At 42.0% G+C, this 21,092-nt stretch overlaps 2 protein-coding genes across 4 annotated transcripts; one reads left to right on the top strand and one right to left on the bottom strand.

Moving 5' to 3' along the window:
* Positions 1–983: 983 nt before the first annotated feature.
* Positions 984–10,000, bottom strand: LOC110982947 (NAD-capped RNA hydrolase NUDT12-like). Of its 3 annotated transcripts, none has more exons than XM_022241758.2 (5): positions 9,772–10,000; positions 6,866–7,116; positions 5,454–6,157; positions 4,353–4,514; positions 984–3,974 (listed from the first exon to the last, which is right to left on the bottom strand). In XM_022241758.2, exons 2-5 carry the CDS (start codon positions 7,072–7,074, stop codon positions 3,631–3,633), a joined length of 1,419 nt encoding a protein of 472 aa, XP_022097450.1. In that variant the 5' UTR covers positions 7,075–7,116; positions 9,772–10,000; the 3' UTR covers positions 984–3,630. The 3 variants fall into 3 exon arrangements, with proteins under 3 accessions (XP_022097450.1, XP_022097452.1, XP_022097451.1); XM_022241760.2 differs by lacking the exon at positions 9,772–10,000 and adding an exon at positions 9,549–9,746; XM_022241759.2 differs by lacking the exon at positions 9,772–10,000 and adding an exon at positions 9,583–9,746.
* Positions 10,001–12,114: 2,114 nt separating this feature from the next.
* On the top strand, positions 12,115–20,222 carry krtcap2 (keratinocyte associated protein 2). The gene is made up of 5 exons (XM_022241762.2): positions 12,115–12,247; positions 13,331–13,485; positions 14,003–14,066; positions 18,182–18,248; positions 19,021–20,222. Exons 1-5 carry the CDS (start codon positions 12,115–12,117, stop codon positions 19,124–19,126), a joined length of 525 nt encoding a protein of 174 aa, XP_022097454.2. The 3' UTR covers positions 19,127–20,222.
* Positions 20,223–21,092: the final 870 nt, after the last annotated feature.

Here is a 21,092-nt window from a genome sequence, read left to right as displayed (position 1 = left end):
ATACCTAACATTAGATTTATTTTGCTGTCGTGAATATTTTTGAGATTGTGATGCACTTTTCTATTATCCATGCAATGTTTGTAATTTTATTTTGTCACTCCAAAGCATCAGTTTTCAAAGTCTCTGTACGAAGTTGGCTAAGACTGGCCAACAGCATGCTGTTTACCACAGGACAGATAAGTTTGTAACAAAATACGCTATATTTCATCATCATGAGTGATCATGAAATCTTAAAATGAAATAGTTTTGGGAGTTATTTCTTTGGTTAAAAGAGCTAAAAACCAGACTCATCTGTGTGACCCAATATTAATTTAATGCTTGGCTCATCTTGGGGTTGTGTACCTAGGCCCTATCTCACTGAAGAGTAAAGTTCATACGTTACTGCCAGGGAATCAGTACTGTAGTTCACTACTTTTTATGTGCACATTCTCTTGTCAATGAGGGCTTATCAAACCACTAACAATCAACGGACAGTTGTATGTGGAAACCCATATTCACTAATGCCATGTTGAGACAGAATACAACTACAATCAACAAGGGAATCCTGTCATGTTTATGATTATTTATATTGCATGAGTTGGATAGCCTGAGCCCAGGATAACAGTCCTATACTGGGCACGCCATAAAGTGGTAATTGGCCAGCTGTTTATGGCCCGGGCAGGTTAAACTCCTTCTGTGTTCTTCCTCCTTGATCTAACTCGCAGGCTTCCAGAATTACTCATTCTTTAATCTTCATGGGAGATATTATTACAAAAGATCTTTGTGTCATTTTTTAAGACCTGATTTCGTTGGTTTCAATTTTAAATTCATGCATTGGACCACAATACGAAGGCAACACCTCTTGGGAAATGACTCCACTCTGAAATTTGAAGGATGAAATTTCTATTTTCAGTGTTGTTTGGGAAAGAGGTAACTTGAATAATTTTTTTAAAGGCCACGGATGATTAACTTGAGGTATAAACTGAAGTAGAATTCTAGAAAAATAATTTTAATTGCTTCTTTCAGCTTTATTTTAGCTTTCTTCAATTTCTTATTAAATGAAAAAATAAATATTTGGCTTTAATTATACATAAATCAACCTCTGTTAAATAGTTTTCATGGGAATAAATCATACATTGCAACTGGGAGAATTCACAAGGATTCCATAGATGAGTAAATCGAATTCAACCGACTTAATTCTTTCGTACTACAGACTTATAAAATACATTTGGGAGATTGATAATTTATAATACAAAAGATCAATGACTGATTCCAAGAATACACTGAGGCAATTGTAATTTCAATTAAACAGTATTCTAAGACACGCCATAAACAAACCAGAATATAAAGACTGAAGTAATGTTTGAGTTGTGCACAAATGTATTAATTTGCATAAATTTAATCAATAAAAATGTTTTCATAGAAAATGTAATCACGTGAAACTGACAATTGAAACACCATGCTTGACGACATCAATTTTCATTAAAAAAGACAAAAACGATTCAAATACAAACTGCTACAAAAACTTCACATCAGTTTTTGTGGGACAATATCTTTGTTTCAGCACCCGTTAGCAAATTTCATCCAGTAAAATGACAGACTGCATTGGTGAACTAGTGTAGTGAGGATTCTACCACAAAACCTAACAAACCCTGCAATCACATCCCTGCACTGAGACCCCTAATTAATCGGAGGAACATTTATATGCCAAAACTGACCCCTGAACATTTTTCTGAATGAAAGCTAGCAAAAGTTTCACACGACCCAATCTATCAAAATGAGTCACTGAGTCATAATTTAAGCAGACCGATGTACCGCGTAAATCAATAGGATTCTTCAATAATTTTTTACCAACATAATGCCCTTCTTCCTAAGGATGCCAAACTGAGTGACACATCATAATAAAACGCTCAGTTTGCTCTTTCTAATGTAAACTGAAACAAATTTGGCCACAAGTACTCCAACGCTCACTACAAGATTAATGTGCAAAAAGTTTTCATGTGCAGCAAACTAGTGGTTCAGAACCCTACCCATAAAAGCTGAATTATCAATGCGTACAAGCCTAAAATTTTCCAAAGAAAGGGCAGTGCATGGAAGTCTTTTCATTGATCGTAAATCCCGACAAATTTATTTCTTGGGTCCACATTTTTCAAACAGCACACTAGGGTTTTACGTCAGAAATGTCAAGGGCATTTTCCTAAGGGCAAATTACATTATCGCTGCATTAATACTCTTATAACTGATATTAGACTGAGATTATGTAAGTGTATGTTACAGTGTGATATTATTAGTTATCACATGAGCATGAGTGAAACACATAATATTGCAGTGCATCTGTGTCCCGTATACCACGAGACTGAAATATACAGGACACAGACGCAATACATTATTGTGTTCCATGAGCGCAGGCGTGATAACAATTTTATCATCAAGCAAACTTGACGCACAGTAAAGATGTTGTAAGGGCCTAGCCTATGCGTACAAAGTTTGCAAACGCGCCACCTTTGAAGTTAAAGTAAATTTTGCATTTGTGCATTTGGCTTTTGGCGTAAAAATAGTGCAATGCATCGAGTTATAAACCGGGCAATACAGTTATGTTGCCATGGATCGACCAATCAGAATTGAGAATTCAAGTTTGCCTGATGACAAACATATACATGTATATGTAACTTTCATCAGATGGAATGTGTTTTCAGTCTTTACAAATCTGCTTGTTTTAATTTGTTCCTCTGACATTGATGTATGCGGATAATTTTTGTTTCTTTGAAAAGCCAGGATCATCTTCTGCGAGTCTTCCAGCCTTTTTATCATCTTGGTTCCTTGGACCCAACCCAGAGGCAAAACAGACTTCAGACAATGTGTGCTTGTCTCAGTGTAAACATATCTGGAGATAGAGATCACTGACCTTTAAATGTGAAGTTACTGCCCTCGGTGATACCACTCCTTGAGCAACAGATTTTCAAAGAGGTTTTCTTCCGTGATTAGGGAGTTTGAGATTGATTCCCTCTGCTCATTCCAGTGGAAGGATTGGGAACCGGTGTGTAGCTTCACTGATTTGTACTCGGCTCTGAACGCAAATGACCTATCCAGATTTTTTTGGGTGGAGACCGGTGGAGATGAATATATGTATCACGACGTCCAAATGTCATGAAGGAGCTGATGACTAACTTTATATCTTAACCCACAAGCAAAGAACTACTGGGTTTTGTTAAAAAAAATTGGTAGTGTGAAAATCTTGTCATATTCAGCCCATACTGCATTACAATTGGAAGCTCTTCGATTTAAAAAACTTTTGAAACAAAAACTCGTATAAAAATCACAAATTAGAAAAACAATTACAAATTCAATAAAACCAAGCCTAAGCATGAATAATAAATACACTTCATACCGGCATATTGGAAGTTACAATAAATAATTAGAAACTGGGATGTCAATATCCAGATCACACATCAAATTAAGCGCCAACTGCAGGATAATTATAAGTGACAATCTCAAAGGGTATGAAAAAAGGTTTAGTTTCTTGGTTAGAGGAAAGCCCCAGACAAATATACCGGGAAAAACCACCGAATGCGCCAGGGACTGAAACCCCTCAGAGGTGAAAGGGGACGGAAGAACCACTATGCCAACCTGAGTCCCCTCGGCTGTTGATTCTCAGAGATTGGCTGTCATTCCCACCCAAGCCTTGATCAATTGATGCGCGATGGCTTGCCTCGGGGGTAGGAGGAGTGACTGCCTACCGCCGCTCTGGGAACCAGTCCCCCCGGTGGCAAGCCCGGCTTGTAAGGCAGCCGCCACATCCCTGCGCTCAAACCAGCGCGCGTCCTCCAGCTCTTCGGTGTCCACGGTGATTGCTGTGGAGACGGCATAGCCCAAACAGCCAATCATGAGCTGGGAGGGCATGGGCCAGGGCTGGGAGGAGTGGTAGGTCACATGACCCACCCGAATCCCACTCTCCTCCAACACCTCACGACGGCAGGCATCTTCAACTGACTCGCCTGGAGAACCACACCAAACGAAAACAAGGCTCTTCAGTCTTCAATGTCACTGGCCTGTCAATTTCTATATAAATTCTAGGTTGACCACATTCAAACCCAAGCGATTTTTGCATGAAATGCTCAAAAATCTCAAGTTTGATTCACCTGAAGAATGAAGCGGCCATGTGCATTGCCAGGACTTTTCCGGGGGGGAGGCAAGTTTTTACCAAGGGGGGTGGTGTAGGGGGTAAAAAGTCATAGCAGCAAACTGATAAGGTATTTCCCAGAAAAATGGCAATTTCCATTCCCTTTCCTCTCTTTCTTTCCCAAATATTTCGGTGGGGCATTTTAAGTACTGCAAGTTTAGAGATGGGGACCCCAACATCATCTTTTATTTACCTGGCTCCATGAAGCCAGCCAGGCAGGAATACATGTTGCGCGGGAACTGCTTCTTCCTTCCGAGCAGTAACTGGTTCCCGTCAGGATGGACGACAGCCATGATAGCAACTGGGTCCACGCGCGGGTAGCTGGTGTTGTGAATGCCCTTCAAGCTACGGCACTCTGAAATACGATCGATCAATGCAAAAACGTATCAGAAATGTTGAAGTCTTTTCCCAGTCTAAGAAAACGGAAGTAACAAGGTAGACTGAATCACCTTGAATAAGCCTTTTGCGAGTTACTTTGACCCAAATTTGGTACACTGAGTTCTTTAAATTCACGTGAACGTAACAACTTGAATTCTCCATACTTAAACCACTGTTACCATACCTCGTGATTCGGGGCAAGCTTTTGCTTAGTTACATAAGAGACGCCTTGCAACAATATACTGTTCTCAATGGACAAGAAGGGTGCAAAGGAACCAGTCTAATCCAGAAATGGTAGTCGCTATGCGAAAGCTTGCCCCAAATCATGAGGTATAGCAACAGTGTCTTTAGTCTGGGGAATTCAAATCGTTATGTTTATATGCAATCAGATAACTCAGTGTACCAGATTTTATTCAAATTTAACTTGCAAATGGCTTATTCAAAACCATGATCCCGAATGGAGTCCACCCTAAATTGAGGACTTCACCCTCGTGTTCCGTGTCCAATATCTATCCTTTTGGACTCATACATCCATCTGGATTTGTGTAAGTCCTGACTTGTTGAGTCCAGGCAGGGAGTTATAAATAGGACTCAATTTAAGGCGGAACTTGAGCAAAGTCTTTTTCTCTGGTGTTAACACCTGGGACTCATACAAAGTATGGAATACAACAAGAGTGACTGGAATGGGGATCAGTATTAGGATGCTCACGCCGAATACAAACTCTATGCATTCAAAACTTACCTACATGTACATGTACTGGTACTTGAAAACCAGAACTTGAAAGACAAAAGTTGGGATAAATGTAGCTAATACAGAAAATCTGCCCCACTCAAAATGCTTAGTTTGCAGAAGGAGCCACGAAAAAAGTGTACTAGTTCTGAGGTGAAAGCTTGAACACATTTGCAGTGTCCTTACCACTGTTTTGGCACGTGTGCTTGTAGCCAGCTTCCTCGATGCGCATCTCGCCTCCACAGGTGGGGCAAAACTTGTACCTGTCATGCCACGACAACAGTGCCCTCGCCTGGCCAATAATACCAGCCTCGTTGTCTGCCACCGACATCAGGGCCAGGTAGTTCCTCTCAGACAGCAGCTCGGCGTTTGGCTGCACCTCTCTGAGCCACTCTGGGGGGATATCACCCACATCCACTGCGAACCAAGCGGGGTGGTCCGGTCCGGGATCGTTACCACTTGAGGCAGGGCCGGTGATGGATGTCTGCCTGCTTTGGGGGACTGTAACATCTTCAACACCTAGGAAGACGGTTATGGGCTGCTCTGACTCTGGCTTTTCAAAGAGGAACTCGACCTGGCTGTAACGAAATCGGCACACTTCGCACTTGCGTTCCTTTGACCAGCTGACATACGGGCTGCTATGACTGAACAGCAGGAGGGTCGTTGATTGGTCGCGTAGTCTCTCCTTCAACCAGAGCTCGTCTGTCCGCTTGTGACTGCACCGATCCAAGGGACTCAGCCCAAAGAAGTTGACAACATTGCTGCTACTGCCGCTGCTGTGTGCTCCTTGCGTGCGTTGGCTCAGGAGATGTGCGACAGCTGGATGGTGCCAAAACTCTGCGATAGCAAGAGCCGTCTGTCCTGCCTTGTTCAGTAGGGTGTGGTCACATCTACATTGTACAATGAGGCCAAGAAAGTGAAAAGAAAACTAGATTTGTGACTTTCATTAGGGTGACTGGTAGTGTATGTTATCTTCAGCTTTGCTGGGGCCTATTCAGAATAAGCATCTTATATGTGGGTGCCTGTAAATTTTTATGGAAACTTGGAACAGCTGTAAATTGGAGCCACACTTACAGAAAAGAGGCAAACACTTTTGATTGGTTGGAAGCTGTTGACTGACTTGGCCATTAGGTCAAGTCAGCGGACAGCTACCAACCAAATCAGCTGAATAGCCTGCAATCTGGAAATCTGCATGTAATCAGAGATGTCTTGCACAATAAATACCCAATTTTTTGACCAGTCGCTTGATCAACTTGGGCCAATGAAAATACATCACTCAAGGCAGAGGAGTCACAAAAACTATTATTTATGAAGCGATAAAGCAAACTGAGCCATTTGTCGAATTTTCATTTAAAGAAACATCTCAGAATAAAATGTCCAAATCAAATCTTGTCATGTTTCAACTTCCACCACTGTGGATCCTATTAAGGTTATTTCAACGTTGGGATTTTCATGGAGATGAAGTTGAAAGAATGAAATTTAATAAATTTGCCCGAGTCAAAGAATTATTCATTTGCTTGATCATATCGCATTTTAAAACATATTTGAACCCTCAGAGCACAGAACAGTACTGGCAAAGGTTTTCAAGTCATAATTACCCTTTCTCCAAGAGCAGCTTGACCACCTTATCGTGTCCGTTCCTGGCAGCCAACATGAGCGCCGTCCAGCCGTGGTCGTCCATCCCGTCAATATCGGCCAGGCCATCGGCCAGTCGGGCCACGGACTGCAGATCCCCGCTGCTGGCGCTGGTGCGCAGCGCCCTCTGGATCTGGGACTTCACGGACTCGTTGCCCAGGTTCTCAGCCATGATGATCACTTAAGGAATTCCACTGCGGGTCTTGAGGACTTGCTGAGCAACATTCATTGAGAAAGATCTCAGTTAGTCCTTAAAGCTGGGATTACATAGATTATGTTTGACCGGAAAATGCAAGATGTAGACCTATCAATCAAATATCGGAATTAAGTCAGGGACCACAGAACAATGACTCTTGAGATTTCATTTGTACAGTATGTGCATGCATCTCACCACAACGCCAAATTTTGCAACCAACTAGGGCCCAGCAGGCTGTGTGCAGAGGTCAACCATGGGCACTACAAGGCAAGAAGGAAAAAGGAGCAAACATTTCCTGCTATTCCTTCCCACAATTCCCTTCCACCATTGTGCAAAATCAGCCCGTGGTATTGGTAGTGAGTTCCATGACATTTTCAGTTTAAGAAGGGACCCCAACAAGCTTGGTATCATTTGACAGCTTATGAACTGGGAAATCTGATGATACTGAATCTGCTCATTACCTTGAATATTAACCAAGATATTCCAACTTAATTGGAACAAGGTACAAAGTTTGCAATGCAAATGACCTCATAATAGTTCGCCATCTCCTTTACAAGATTTTGGAAACTCATACTTGTGTATTTTTTGTTCGGTTATTTTGTCATGGATCCCATATAAGAGATGTCATGTACAAATGGAATAAGTGACATACAATACAATCAGAGGTACATGTACATGTACATTACGTCAGTCGTGGGGTGGTCAGGTCGGCATAGTGGTTCTTTCCTCGCATTTCACCTCTTGTGGTCCCTGGTTCGATTCCCGACCCGGTCCACACATGGATTGGGTTTTTCAGTCCCAACCTGATTTCATGGGTTTTACCCAGAATATTCTTCTGGGGTTTTCCTCCCGCCATTAAAACTGTAACTTCTTCTCACTGTCTCCTCTCTACAAGTTTCTTCAGGCTTTTGAGCTACATGTACACTGTCCAGGGTACTTTTGAGGAATCCATGGTTTTCTTTACCAGAAAGCCAAATAAATAAATAAATAAGCAATGTATGAAGACCAAAATCTGCAGGCTAGTAATGTATAACGTTTGTTCCCTAGTGCACAACTCAACCAAGTCAACTAGCAAAGCTCTGTGAAAACTATAATAAGAACAAATCTAGGAAAGAGTTCCAAATACGAAAAACACTAACTTTCCCTAAAAAAAAATTATAACAGCTGTCAGAAAATGATAACATGACCCAAAAAGTGAAATTCAGCTTCATTTTTTCTAGTCTTCTCCGTAAAGATGTCATACATCAAGAGGAGATGGAGAAATTAAATTGCACTGTGTCATCTTACACGTATTAATTTGGAAAGGAAAGTGCCTGTAGACACCTTGGGTCATTTCGAAATTGACACATGGGAATCTAGCAACAGATATCCGAGGGAAGGGTGGCATTTGACAGTAGTTAATGACGGACACGGTGAAGGAAAATTTACAAATTTACCAAAAATTAGTTAACACATGGAGAAAGGACACAAAAGGAGTTTGAACTGCCCGGGCTATAACATCTGGCCGATTACCACTTTCTGGCATGCCCGGTATGTCCATAGCCTGAGCGCAGCTGTTTTGCAACCATAAGCTCCCTTTGTACCCCATGATCGTTGCCGCAATTTTTCGTTGGTAATCTGCACCCTAAAACGTTGTGTACTGCGGTATAGGAAGTTGAATATTCATGCCATCGTTGGTGCTTGATATGAACCGACAACATCATCAAATGTAGTGTTTGCGCAGTTGCTTTTATTAGGCTGTATACCCGAAGTGTTCATGTGCAGTTGTTGCCCTTATCGAACGCTTTCTTCTGGACTTCTTTTAGGTACAAATAGCGGAGCTGTTTGTAAGATTTTGTGTTTTGTTTGAATCATTTTTTTTGGTGGCATTTGTACAAAGGCGTATTTTATGAGATTTCATGATCACTCCTTATGATGAAATAGCGCATTTTGTTGCTAATGAACTAAGCTTTCCAGAAGTAGTGAACATTTTGTTGGCTAGTCTTAGCCAAATTCGTTCCAAGTCTTTTACACTGATGTATATTGGACGGAGGAGACTAGAATTACAAACTTTGCATGGATAATGAAAAAGTGTGTCAAAATTTTAAAAGTTTATTTATGATGGCAAAAGTAGGTCTAATATCAGGATTTTTTCTCTCTCTATTTCCTAGTCACATCGATAGTTTGTATTTAATTGCAAGTAAAAAAACTACAAGTGTTGCCAGGGTATTACTGGCCCCACTTGTCCAGCTAAGATGCAGGCAGCAATAAGGCATTTTTGGAATGTTTTCTATTATTCGTCAGACTCGGCGGCGACCATCATTGGACGCTTTGAAGTGCCTGAGTTACAACTCCTTCTCCTCCTTCCTCCATGGTTAACATTACTAACCTGACTAAATCTTATAAAAACTGACAAAATTTTTCACTCTGCTTTAATCGAACTAATCCTCAGGCAATAAGTTACTGATTACCTGGACAAATAATTATTGCTGACAAGGAACTCACTGGCATGACTGGCAATGTGAAATTCCAAGTCTCCAATACCGGGATAATACGTCGGCCCAGATTAAACACAAGCCCACACATGACGTAGGCCTATGCCAAGTTAGCCTACCGGTAGATATTTTCTGTCACATGCGTATGGAGCAGTTCTTGGTGAATAGTGAAATACAACATGTATAGGCAATCACTTACACAATGCGATCCTTGCTTCCTATGGAACAGAAACCGTGGTACAAAAAGGTCTTCAGGATTGGAAATCAACCCGAACGCTTCTCTTCAAAGTATGGTGAACTATTTACGACAAACATTTTTCTCTCTCTCTTGCCTCCCTCCAGGCGACGCAACCAGACGAAGCGACGGCACGACGGCTCCCTTGCGTCGTGCCGTCGGGTCGAACCGTCGCCTTCTTGCCATTTCGTTTGTACACACACGACGCGTCGCGTCGTCGCCCGTCGCGTCGTGCTGTCTCAGGTCCTTTCCATGTTGCATTTTTGCCGCCTAAACGTCGCCCCTTCCGTCGCCCGTCGCGTCGTGCGTCGTGTTGTGCATCGCGTCGCCTGAAGCACGACGCGACGCACGACGCGACTCACGACGCGACGCGTTCTGTCGCCCTTTACTTACTTACTTTACTTTGGTGTTTATAGAGGGCGCCTTTACTGTTTTCTTTCATTTCCGTCCACCTTTCTTGCAAAGTACATGCAATTCGCTCTTTGGTGTTGATTTTTCATTGTTCTTATCTTATCGATTCATTAATTGGGATTAATTTCTGTCATATTTCATTGACATAATGATAAAAGAGCAAAAGAAAATCCGAATATGTAGGAACTGCTCCCTCAAAATAAGTGGAAACCGCAAGCTCAGAATTCGTTACTCCTTAATTTTCCAGCCAATGGTTTATTTTGTTCTCTCTCATTTCCGTCCATCGCTCTTGCAAAATACATGACATGAGCCGCAGGCGTTGATTTTTTTGGGGGGGGGGATTGTTTCATCCATTCATCAAATTGAATTAGTTTTTGTCATATTTTATCGAAAAAAATGAAAACGAACAAAAAGAAAATCTGCGTATGGGGGTGCTCTCACATAATAAGTGTAAGCCCAGAATTCGTCACTTTTGAATTTACCTGGCTGATCCTTGTTCGAATGTCCGTCCAATTTTCTTTTTAAGACCGTTGATGAAGTTCCCATTTGTGGTAGATTTGTAACTTTATAAATATTTCTCTGTGGTCCATGCCAGCAGTTTCCAAGTAGTTCTCCAACTCCTCCAGACAATCTTAGGTAGTTACAATCCAGCCTGCTCTATATTATTACCCTCAGAATATTCAGTCTTCCTTCAGTTTAGTCTTCCCTGTTAACTTCATCAGCGCCACACTTTCAATGATATTAGTCCGCCGGCGTGTTTCTTAGTAAAACACTGTAGATCCTACTACCATTGTGACGGTGTCTTTTCTTCCTCTCTGTTTGGCCTCGCGCTTAATTTCTCATCAGATCCGCATGTTGCATTTTGCAAGCACGTAATAATGATTGATGTATTGTGTCTTAGAATGGATTTACAATAATTATCAGAAAAATCAGAATTAGATCAGGAAAAGCCAAAACATTTGTTGTGGCTGACGTTAATGTTATATATTTCGAAGTTCTTTCTGATTACATTTGATTTTTAAAAAGGGAAAAGAGTTTTCTTCAACAACTCACTCTTAATGAAAACACAAAGTTAGAAAGAATCCACGAAAAAGAACAACAGAATTAAGGCCTGGTACCTGGCATGTACTGTGCAAGCACGGGCCGGGGAAAGGAAACGAAAGAAAACAGTAAAGGCGCCCTTTATACACACCATGAAGCAAAAGGCGACAGAACACGACGCGTCGCGAGTCGTGCGTCGCGTCGTGCTTCAGGCGCCACGATGCACGACACGACGCACGACAGCACGACGCGACGGGCGACGGCACCCTGTAGTGTGTGTACAAACGAAATGGCAAGAAGGCGACGGTTTGACCCGACGGCACGACGCAAGGGAGCCGTCATGCCGTTGCGTCGTGCAGTTGCGTCGCCTGGAGTGAGGCAAGAGAGAGAGAGAAATGTTTGTCGTAAATAGTACACCATATCGAAGTGATATTAAGGCTTTTTTCCAATACTCGACTTCGTCTCCGTCGCAGCCTTCGTTCCCAAAACCAATCCCCGATTGTAGGCCTGAAGCATTTAAATTACATTGGATTACTATAATTTTTGGATTTTTAAATCTTATTTGATGTTCAGTGGCACTATTAGACTGATTACTGCGCTTATAGGTTCAAAGTCAGCAAGTAAAACACAGTTGAAGCCTGAGACGGAGCCGAATTGAGTATTGGAAAACAGCCCAGGCTCTTTTCTATCCCCTCGTTCTCGACTATATTTTAAGTTCAATTATTCACTCTCTAAACTTAAGAAAAAGAGAGGTTTTATGAAAGAAAACTTTGGACGTCTCAAACAAAATATTTATTTGCTTACATTCATTTCATAACTTATTATTGTTCTAAATAAAAAACAACATCTAGTCCAATGGTAAATTTCATCCTTGTGACCTATGACCTTGCCACCTGGACATTCACTGCTGGCTGTTCGCCGACTAGATCTTTCGCGTTTTCGACAACTTGGGGTACCTCTCTTCCTGTTTTCATCGTGAAAAGCATGGGTACGTTTAATAAAACATATATTCGCTATGCTAATTATAAAAGATCCTTCTTTCTTTTTTTGACAAAGCTAGGCCCGCATCATGTCGCTCCCTCACCATCATGACCATGTCCATGGCATGCTACTGTACATGTACATCATGTACTTACCATCATTGCAGGGTGGAATTTGAAATGACGTACAGTAAAAGCGGGAGATTTTCAAGATTTTCTGTTTTCAAAATTCTTAAAAAAATCATAGCTTCATTTACGGGACGTTTACACCCACACGAATGACTGTCTGGTGACTACTCTAATCTGACATTCAACATCAATTGATGCCAGAGTATTTCAGCCAGGCTTGCCGCCTTGTGAAAAGAGCCCAGATTGTGCAGTGTTATGTAACTTTCTTTTGTTCCCGAAACTGGCACAGTGCGCAGCTGGCGTCTTTTCAATAGGGGCCAGATTAGCGTGCAGCCGTATTCTATTGCTCATCGTTGGAGCGCTTTTGTCCCTGATGGTAATTCACTTGTGCTGAATGCCACAAACACAGCGGTATAATCTCTCAAAATAATGATGGATTTCCTTTATTGACAACTGAAAAAACTAGCAATTCCCAGCAGCTCGGTCTTCTGTTCTGAGTACAGTCTTTTGTTACAAGACCTAGCTCTTTTGTCTAGTTTCGGGCTCCCCAGTTTCGTGTATAAAGGTTATGTGCCCAAAGCCAGGCTCCCCGGCAGTATATGGTAAAAAGTACATGTAAATTGTATTGTGTTAGTGCTGATATTTGAAAGAAATAATTAAAGTGACACTTTGAATCAGTTATTTCATTTTGAAATCCAAAAGACCTACACACTGTGTAAGCAGGCTTGCCACATGTAAGCTTGCTGGCAATCAATCCAATAGTGCCCAGCTAAACTCACTAGTACTTTACATGTAACTGCTAAGTCCAACAGATTTCAACAAGATCAAGTCCAAGAAGTTTACTACTCCATCAACAGTATCCGATGACAGTGACAAACAGTTGGATGCTGCTGGATTTATTGTAAAACACTAACATGACTAATTAATGCATTTTTGTCATTATCTTTCTGGTTTGTCCACAGCCGTCTCCACGAGTATCTCCTTCCTGCTGGCATCTTTGCTGGCCGTTTCCACATTTGCTGGCATGCAGATGTTCAAGGGGCAGCTGGCCTCGTCAGAGTGGATGACAATCCTGGGTGGTTTCCTGGGCTCTGTCTTCTTTTCTCTCACCTTGACTGTATCCTTGATGTCACTTCTCTGGATAGGACAAAAAAGAATTTGCTTAAATGGTCTATGAAATGAAATTTTGTTTTTCATTCCTCTTAATTGTAAGACATTTATCTGACCTTGGGTTCTTGGTCACCCTTATTGAAAAGAGACTCATGTCCAAGCAAAGGCACACATTCAAAGGTCTGTGCATTCTGCTCAGGCCCTCCGGGGATTTTCAACAAAGAAGTCACAATGTTAGATAGAGCATACTGTCCAGAACTTTGAGTCCACCAATTCTTGGAACTTCAGTTCCTCACTAAAGAGATTCATGTGGTGTTACCGTAGACGTTTGTCTTTTTGCTGCCTCCGCCATCCAGACCTCCATATGCGAGGAATTCTATTCTTTGACATCACTAATTTCTCCGTGCTGTGGCATGTCAGCCATCAAAAATGATAAAATGTCCTAAAAGTCAAATTTAGCAGGGAAAATATTGCCATTTGTATCCTTTTAAACGTCAAGAGTAATTCTTAACTAATTCTGGCAGGCCGTTGGGAATCTAGAATCTTTGCTGTTCGGGAAAGGTTTCCAGATGAAGCTTATCCCTGAAGGTAAGCCTACAGTGGTCCTTGTTAGCATTCAGGTGTTGTGGGCACAGTTTGAAAGACCACCTTGATATCAAGAGCACCAGCCCTTCCGTATCCTTGAATAGCAGGGGCTTGTTAAATGTAAGCACTTGGCATTAATACATGTATTGTACCAACTCTTATTTACTGATCATTTCTCTTTTCAAAACCATACTGTTTATGGTTTTTTTCACTCATTGGGTGGATACAGGCCAACCGTACAATGGCGCATTTTATTTCAAAATCTCGCGAGAGATTCCGTGAGATTCCAGCCATGCGCATGCGCGGTCATAACGCCACGGCGCAGTTTCAATGGTGACAGCAAAACAATTTTTCGTTACTTTTATCCATGATCATCACAGTAATCGTCGGCTCGTGAGAACCTTTGTTTGCCTGATTTCACTCCGTGATAATCATGGGCACAGCAGGAAAATCAAAGTCTGCAGAGATTGTCGGGAAACAACCGACAAACTCAGACAAAAACACCCGGCCAAACCGGGTGGCTTGCACCAGTACTAATGTACACACACGTATAAGCATGGCGGTTGTCACTACCAACACGCATGTAACATGCACTGATGCCTCAACCACTGCAAGCGCAACAATGCTGCCGCAACGCACGCCAACCAAGACGATAAGTTCAAGCAACTCAGACCTATCAAAGCCAAAAAAGGTGCGCTCTAGCAAGTCTACGGACGATGCAGTTATAGCGAGACTCAAGAGACTTGAGGAACTTATGAGCAAGCAGGCGGAAGAAACACAGAGTTTTCAAGAAGTGATCATGGGTGCATTGGCACCTTACATGGCAGCGGCTGACGATGACACCACTAGCTGCAATAGCTATGCAGGCACAGAGAATACATGTACTACTGAGGAGGTCAATTTGTGTGACCCAACGGATGATAACATGGTTTCTGAACCTGCTTGTGCCACTAGACTAATGTCCATGAACCAACAAAACCCAGACTCAAAACCACAGGCACAGTTGGCTGACTCCGACCAGACTGCAACACCACAGGCACTGCTTACGGACAAAGGGTTTGCTTCCTGGTTTACTGTTCCGTCTGGGGTTGGTAACCCTATTAACCCTCCTTTGGTTTTACAGCACAAATGTGCACAAATGCCCACAGTCACTGGTGAGCATGTAGTTTCTTTATGGAACTCAAACATGCACAGGTTCAGTGTGTACACAGTAGACTGCCAGCACAAAATGACCCAGGGTCTTTTGTGCAGTCCTCTTCACTGCATTTGGTTTACTGCACAATGATGCACATGAAACAGTGAAGCACAGTTGTTGGGCAGCACAAAAGTGCAATCTGATATTCCTGTGAGGGACAGTTAGTGCAGTGCACAACACAACACAGCTGTGCTTCTTTGAGGTGTTTACCAAATGACCCAAAGAGTGGCTTCAGCATAGGAGGGTTAAGGAGGACATAGCGAACAGCCGAACTTTCCTTCTAACAGAAAAACTTGTAGAAAAGAATCTGAATGACACTGCAGACATATATCAGCGCCCCAGTAACTGTGAGGCTTCAGCAGTGCCCAAAGTAAACCCACAAATCTGGGACAATATCTCAGCTAAAACCTGCTCCAGAGACATGAAGCTTCAAAGAGTGCAGAAACCCCTCATAAAGGAGGTCACTACTCTCACTTGTGCCTTTAAGGATCCATTAACCACTGAACAGGAAGATGGTCTCGCTCTTCTGGCTTTGGCCAATTTTGAGCTGAATAGTCTCTGCAAGGAGCTCATCAGGCCAGACCTGAACCAAAAATATGCCCACCTGCGCAGACCGTCAACAAAGGTGACACAGTGGTTGTTTGGCGATGACTTGGGAAACAGGTAAAAGAACTCCATGAGGAGCAGAAGGCAACGATACTTCGAGCAATGGCTTGACTTTCGCAGTGCGAGGAAAACAAATACTCTGTGGGCAGATGCAGTAGAAATTGTGACATGCTTGACGCAGACGTTACACAATCTACACCTGGACAAGATGCAGTTGAAAGCCAGCTCTACCATCTTCACCATCCGGGATCTGCTCAAGTAAAGTAAACCAGGGAACACTGGAATGATCATTAAACTTAAACCCCCCCCTCTGGCAGACAACTGTGTGTGCACACCTACCTCAAATACTACCTGGCATGAACCAGTTTCAGTTTGCTCAGGAATCGGGATCAAAGCAAAGAAAACCAGCATCTAATCAGTTACAGGCTCCCGCATGGTGCTGTCAGTAAGGACTCTGTCTTAAGATGGATAAATATAGTGTTGCCTTAAGCGGGTGTGGACACTTCATGCTTCAAGGCTCACTCCACCTGAACAGCTGCCGCATCCGCTGCAAACAGGAGTGCCAATCCCTGATATCCGTCAGACTGCAGGTTGGTCTTCAGAGACCACCTTTCAGAAGCTCTACAACAAACTACTCGGTGCACCTCAGGAAATGGGACATGCATTGCTTAACAGTTGTGCTTAAATGACTCGCATGGAATGCCCGTGCATAGTTCCGTCCATGTATTGTTATTGACCAAATGTTTCTCATATGTTGGCAGTTCCTAGGGTACTTCAAGAGCATTACCACGGTCCAATGCTGATGATGTACGTCATAACCTCTGGCGAGAAGGCAAATATTGGCCCCTTTAGCTTCATCAAATATTGGACGTGTATTTTGCGATTTCAGTTATCTTGTAACCCACCATGTACATGTCTTAACTTGGAATTGCCTAATTGATATATCATGTTACAGAAAGCAATGCTTATACGAGTGCTTCAGTTGGCTGTGAACGCCAAACAAGTATACAGTGACCAAGACTTGATAGGAGCCCGGATAGGTAGTTAAAGACAGTTGTCATCAATGTTTGGTGCTAATTAATGAAGCAGCTGCTTTTAAGCATTGAAAGAAAAGTTGTACTTTCTCTAACAGTTTGGTACAGATGAAAGCCTCGTGTCGAGGTTTACCGGCTGTATAAAAACACTACTGTACCACGAAATCACATGAACTTGGCTTTGTGAAGTGTTATCTTATGCCAAAGCTAGTTAACTTTCTAGAAGAATCTCCCTATACAGACTCCGTACTGGATATGCGGCCAGATGCCTTTCAAGATCTCATGGAATCTCTCGTGAGATTTGGAAATAGAATGAAGGGATTAAATGAGAACTTACCTGTTTGAAATTGAATCCCAATTTTATGAGAAAGGGTGAGCGAGAGATTACGTGCCCTGCCCTCCCACCCTATTTCTCTACCATTAGGCATTTTAGGACAAGTTCTCATTGATCCCTTCGTTTGTAACTGGGATAAAGTTTTTCATCTAACCTCATATCCCAGTTTTCAAATATGACTGGGCATGTGCTTGGCTGGAATCTCACGTTATCTCTTGCTCGCCCTTTCTCATAAAATTGGGATTAAATTTCAAACAGGTAAGTCCTCATTTAATCCCTTCAAAGGAATGACATAGCTGCTTTGTTTTTGTGGTGTCTGGTTACACTGACCAGGGTATGTATTTCCATACCAGAGTTTACCACAGATGTGGTGCACTGTCTATGATAGAGGATTTTCAGTCACATGATTTTTGAAAAGTACGCGCCTTCAAAGGCTCTCAACATTCTGGCATATATGAAATTGCCGATAGAAATTCCCAGATTTGAAAATGTATGTACCTCCACAGACATGGTACCTCTATGCTTCCTGAAATGCCTTTGCCCGTCATGTTACATCCCTTGAAAAACCTGTATAGGAGTTTTATAGGACAAGAGTGTGTTCCATTAATATACAGAGTAGATGTGCCAAGATTTGTGTTCATCAAAAAATCAACAACACTTGGCTGTAGTAATATAAAGGAGTAATGAACTGCAGTGGAAAGTTTCAGAAATGAGAATGGCACTTTTTTCTTCAGCAGGTGGTACGGGGGAGGGGGGGGTGGAGTTGGGATAGAGGTGTATGGAAGCTCCCAATACTCACCATGTTACCATGGCCTGTTTCTGAAATACTGTCAAGCGAATCAAATTGATGCTAGTTGCTGGGACAAAACGATTTATTTTCTCCCAACTTTCGGTGATGCACGATTCATGCCTTACTTGAGCAACTCCATGTGCTTGTTAATGTTTGCAGTGGTCCTGTGCCTCGGCATCGCCATGTTTGCTTCTGGGCTTGTTCACCGGGTGTGTGTCACCACATGGTGAGTCTGCTTTCTCACTGTTGATCCTCTAGCCAAGGAGTTTTTTTTAGATGTTGGGATCATCTCTTTGTATATTTTGAGAATTTGGTTGAAGAGTTGGAAACATCCAGCTCAGTGGAGCTCTTTTCATGGTCCAACAATTAAGTCCGAAGTCACCAGTTCCCAGTTACATACCTTCCAAAGAATCTGTCACAGTATAAATCATTGTCATCCTTCAATGTTATTCACCCATTTTTCGATTTTCATCAGGAGCAAGGCGGACAGACCAACCAAAACGAAGAGCTCAATTTGTTCTTTTTTTTTTGGTAAAGTAAACTAAAACAAAATTAGTGAATAAACATGGTGTTATAGAGACTCATTTTTATTAGATCTGGTCGTATTTTCCTCTCCACAAACATCACACTCAATAAATGACCAAATGCCACATTTGATGGGCCAGTTGGGTATTCCAATAGCGCACGCCCAGCACAAGGCCATTTGGGAACAGCTATGCATGATCGCGATAATCTTTCCAATCAGCGCAGCCATACGCTGACTCACACGCTGACTGACACGCGGACTCACGCTGACTGACACGCTGACTCACATGCTGACTCACACATCGACTCACGTGCTGACTCACAGGCTGACTCACATGCTGACTCACACTCTTGTGTTCCCAAAAGACCTTGGATTTTTGAAATACCGAACTGGCTCATTAGTCTCGGTTCGCCACAATGACTTGTATTTTCACTCCCCGTCAATCCTTGCGTGCCATTTCTTGTTTACCCAGCTTCATCTTCTCCCTGCTGGATCTATATTACATCAACAAGCTGGCCCAAACCAAGTATGCCCCAGCAGTGTCAGTCCAACAAACAACGGGAAAGAAGAGAAGATAGAATCATCAGCTCCCAGCCTTGAGCTCCTCTCTCCTCTTTGCATGAAATTTCTCAACTGTAGGGTTGTCTTTAAACTCCACTTGTAACTTCACATTTTCAAATCAGGATCATACACTGTACGGTCATTCATGTGCTCATCCATTTGTACCAGAGATTTCGAGAATTACCTGTTTCCATTGGTGAATGGTCATTTACTTTTCTAAAAGGCAACAGCTGAGACACCAGGGCTATTTTAAGTCGGAGACCTAGCCTTAGTTATCCAAGACCAACACCTCACTATTAACCTCAAGGTATTTTAAGAAGGAAGCTTGGCGAGTCGTCCAAGGCCAATGTGGCGCCAAACCCCAGTGGCATAGTTATCCTTCTGACACAACTTTAAACAAAAACAGGACCTCAACAAAGCGGAATATAAGGGTTGTTAGACTTCATTTGCATTTGGCTGGATTTAGGATGGGTTGCGTTGTTCCATCAGCTAGATTCAAATCAAAATTCTAACATGGCTCCCTGTTGAACAATAATTGTCTGGCGTTTACAAATTCGATTTCAAAACTTGTTTGTCATTACTATTTACACATTCGCCTCCCAGTATTGCAATTGTGCGTTGTGACTTTGCTGGATATTTTTGTGTTGGTTATACATGTAGGATGTGAAATAAAATGTCCTAACACTTAAAAGCTAGGAAGGTAACAGTTTTATTTCATGAGGCCTTTTTGGTGTTTTCTTTTGCATTGAGAAGAAAATGAGTTTGTTTCTCCACTGTGTCATCATTCCGATCTTGTGGTCCTTAATTTCGTAGTTGATCTGATGCTTACTGGGTTGGGTCATATTCCGCACCCTGTAACTCTCATGGAGATCAACATAGCTTGAGGCAAGACTGGCGTGCACGATTCAGACACAGAAAGGCCTACTTTAAGGAGTAGAGTACTAAACTCTTATTGCTTAAATGTTTCACCCCAATCAGATTGGAGAGATGCAGTCCTTTTTGACTCCAGTCGCGTAATTCTAAGAACCACTTCCCATCTTGGTTTTCATCAGAAACATTTTCTCAAAGTTTTGGATTCAGTGATCAATAAACATTCTTAATAGCCGGCAAAAATCGGCTTTTCTTTGGTCTGATTATTTAAATGTAATGGATAATTTATTCTTCAGTAAAGTTTTACACTAAAGTGTCAAAACGGTTTATAAAAATACATTACGTGTAAAAATTCACCCAAAGTAAATCAGTCAGTTATTTGGATTTAAAATGTCCCTTCTTCAATATTTTTTTCAAGTAAAGTGGCTGTCTTGTTCACAGACGAGGGGCGTAAACAGTACAATACGATCACAATTTGCCTGACTAGCCTTGGGACGGACGCTAGGATAAATGAGGTTCACTGCGTCACACTTTAAGTTCGACTATCAGATGTCTGAACTGAAATCAAATTTGCTAGCAACTGTGGCGCCGACTCACAATGGCTGATCAGTTTAAAAATAATACAAGTGTAGATCCTTTTCAATTATGTTATTTTCCATGAGAGGTCAATTTGACCATGGGTAGCCTGATTGCCTCTGTGAGTAATTGCCTGGCGCACAAAAATATGTTTAGTGAGTAAATCAGTTATCACTTAATTTGACCTGTAGGAAATTACTCATAACTCTCAAAAACTATCGGATTGGACGTTTGATGTCTTCCTTTAGAGTGGAAAGGCTTATCTTTCAAACTATATTTACCTTATCTACGTTTGTTACACATTTCACGTCTGGCATTCCGTCATATTTTGTTTCCATTTAGAGACCACCAATCCACCTGCCACAGTCGCACTTTTTTTCAACCAGTGGTTGGTGTAGAAATACCGTTGTCTCGGTGGTTTAGAAAAATGAGAGGAAATGCTGATTTTCTCCCACTATGATCACATATTCGAGTTGGATTTTTGATGATTTCCGGGACAATTCTTCATCATTTTGCCCAGACCTTAGAATATTGTTT

This window comes from Acanthaster planci, linkage group LG05, assembly GCF_054643075.1.
Source record: "Acanthaster planci isolate LZ-2023a linkage group LG05, COTS_SCS, whole genome shotgun sequence".
Classification (NCBI taxonomy): domain Eukaryota; kingdom Metazoa; phylum Echinodermata; class Asteroidea; order Valvatida; family Acanthasteridae; genus Acanthaster; species Acanthaster planci.
Note: the sequence above shows the minus strand (reverse complement) of the source record. Positions and strands in the feature narration are given on the sequence as shown.

What these genes read in the sequence shown, in the direction of transcription:
- LOC110982947 (XM_022241758.2), bottom strand. Translation starts at nt 7,074, where the DNA reads ATGGCTGAGAACCTGGGCAACGAGTCCGTGAAGTCCCAGATCCAGAGG. An exon ending in AAGCTGCTCTTGGAGAAAGG is followed by an intron (nt 6,158 to 6,865) that starts GTAATTATGACT and finishes TGTACAATGTAG; the next exon opens with ATGTGACCACACCCTACTGA. An exon ending in GCACACGTGCCAAAACAGTG is followed by an intron (nt 4,515 to 5,453) that starts GTAAGGACACTG and finishes ATCGTATTTCAG; the next exon opens with AGTGCCGTAGCTTGAAGGGC.
- krtcap2 (XM_022241762.2), top strand. Translation starts at nt 12,115, where the DNA reads ATGGTAAATTTCATCCTTGTGACCTATGACCTTGCCACCTGGACATTC. An exon ending in TCTTTTCTCTCACCTTGACT is followed by an intron (nt 13,486 to 14,002) that starts GTATCCTTGATG and finishes TAATTCTGGCAG; the next exon opens with GCCGTTGGGAATCTAGAATC. An exon ending in CGGGTGTGTGTCACCACATG is followed by an intron (nt 18,249 to 19,020) that starts GTGAGTCTGCTT and finishes TTGTTTACCCAG; the next exon opens with CTTCATCTTCTCCCTGCTGG.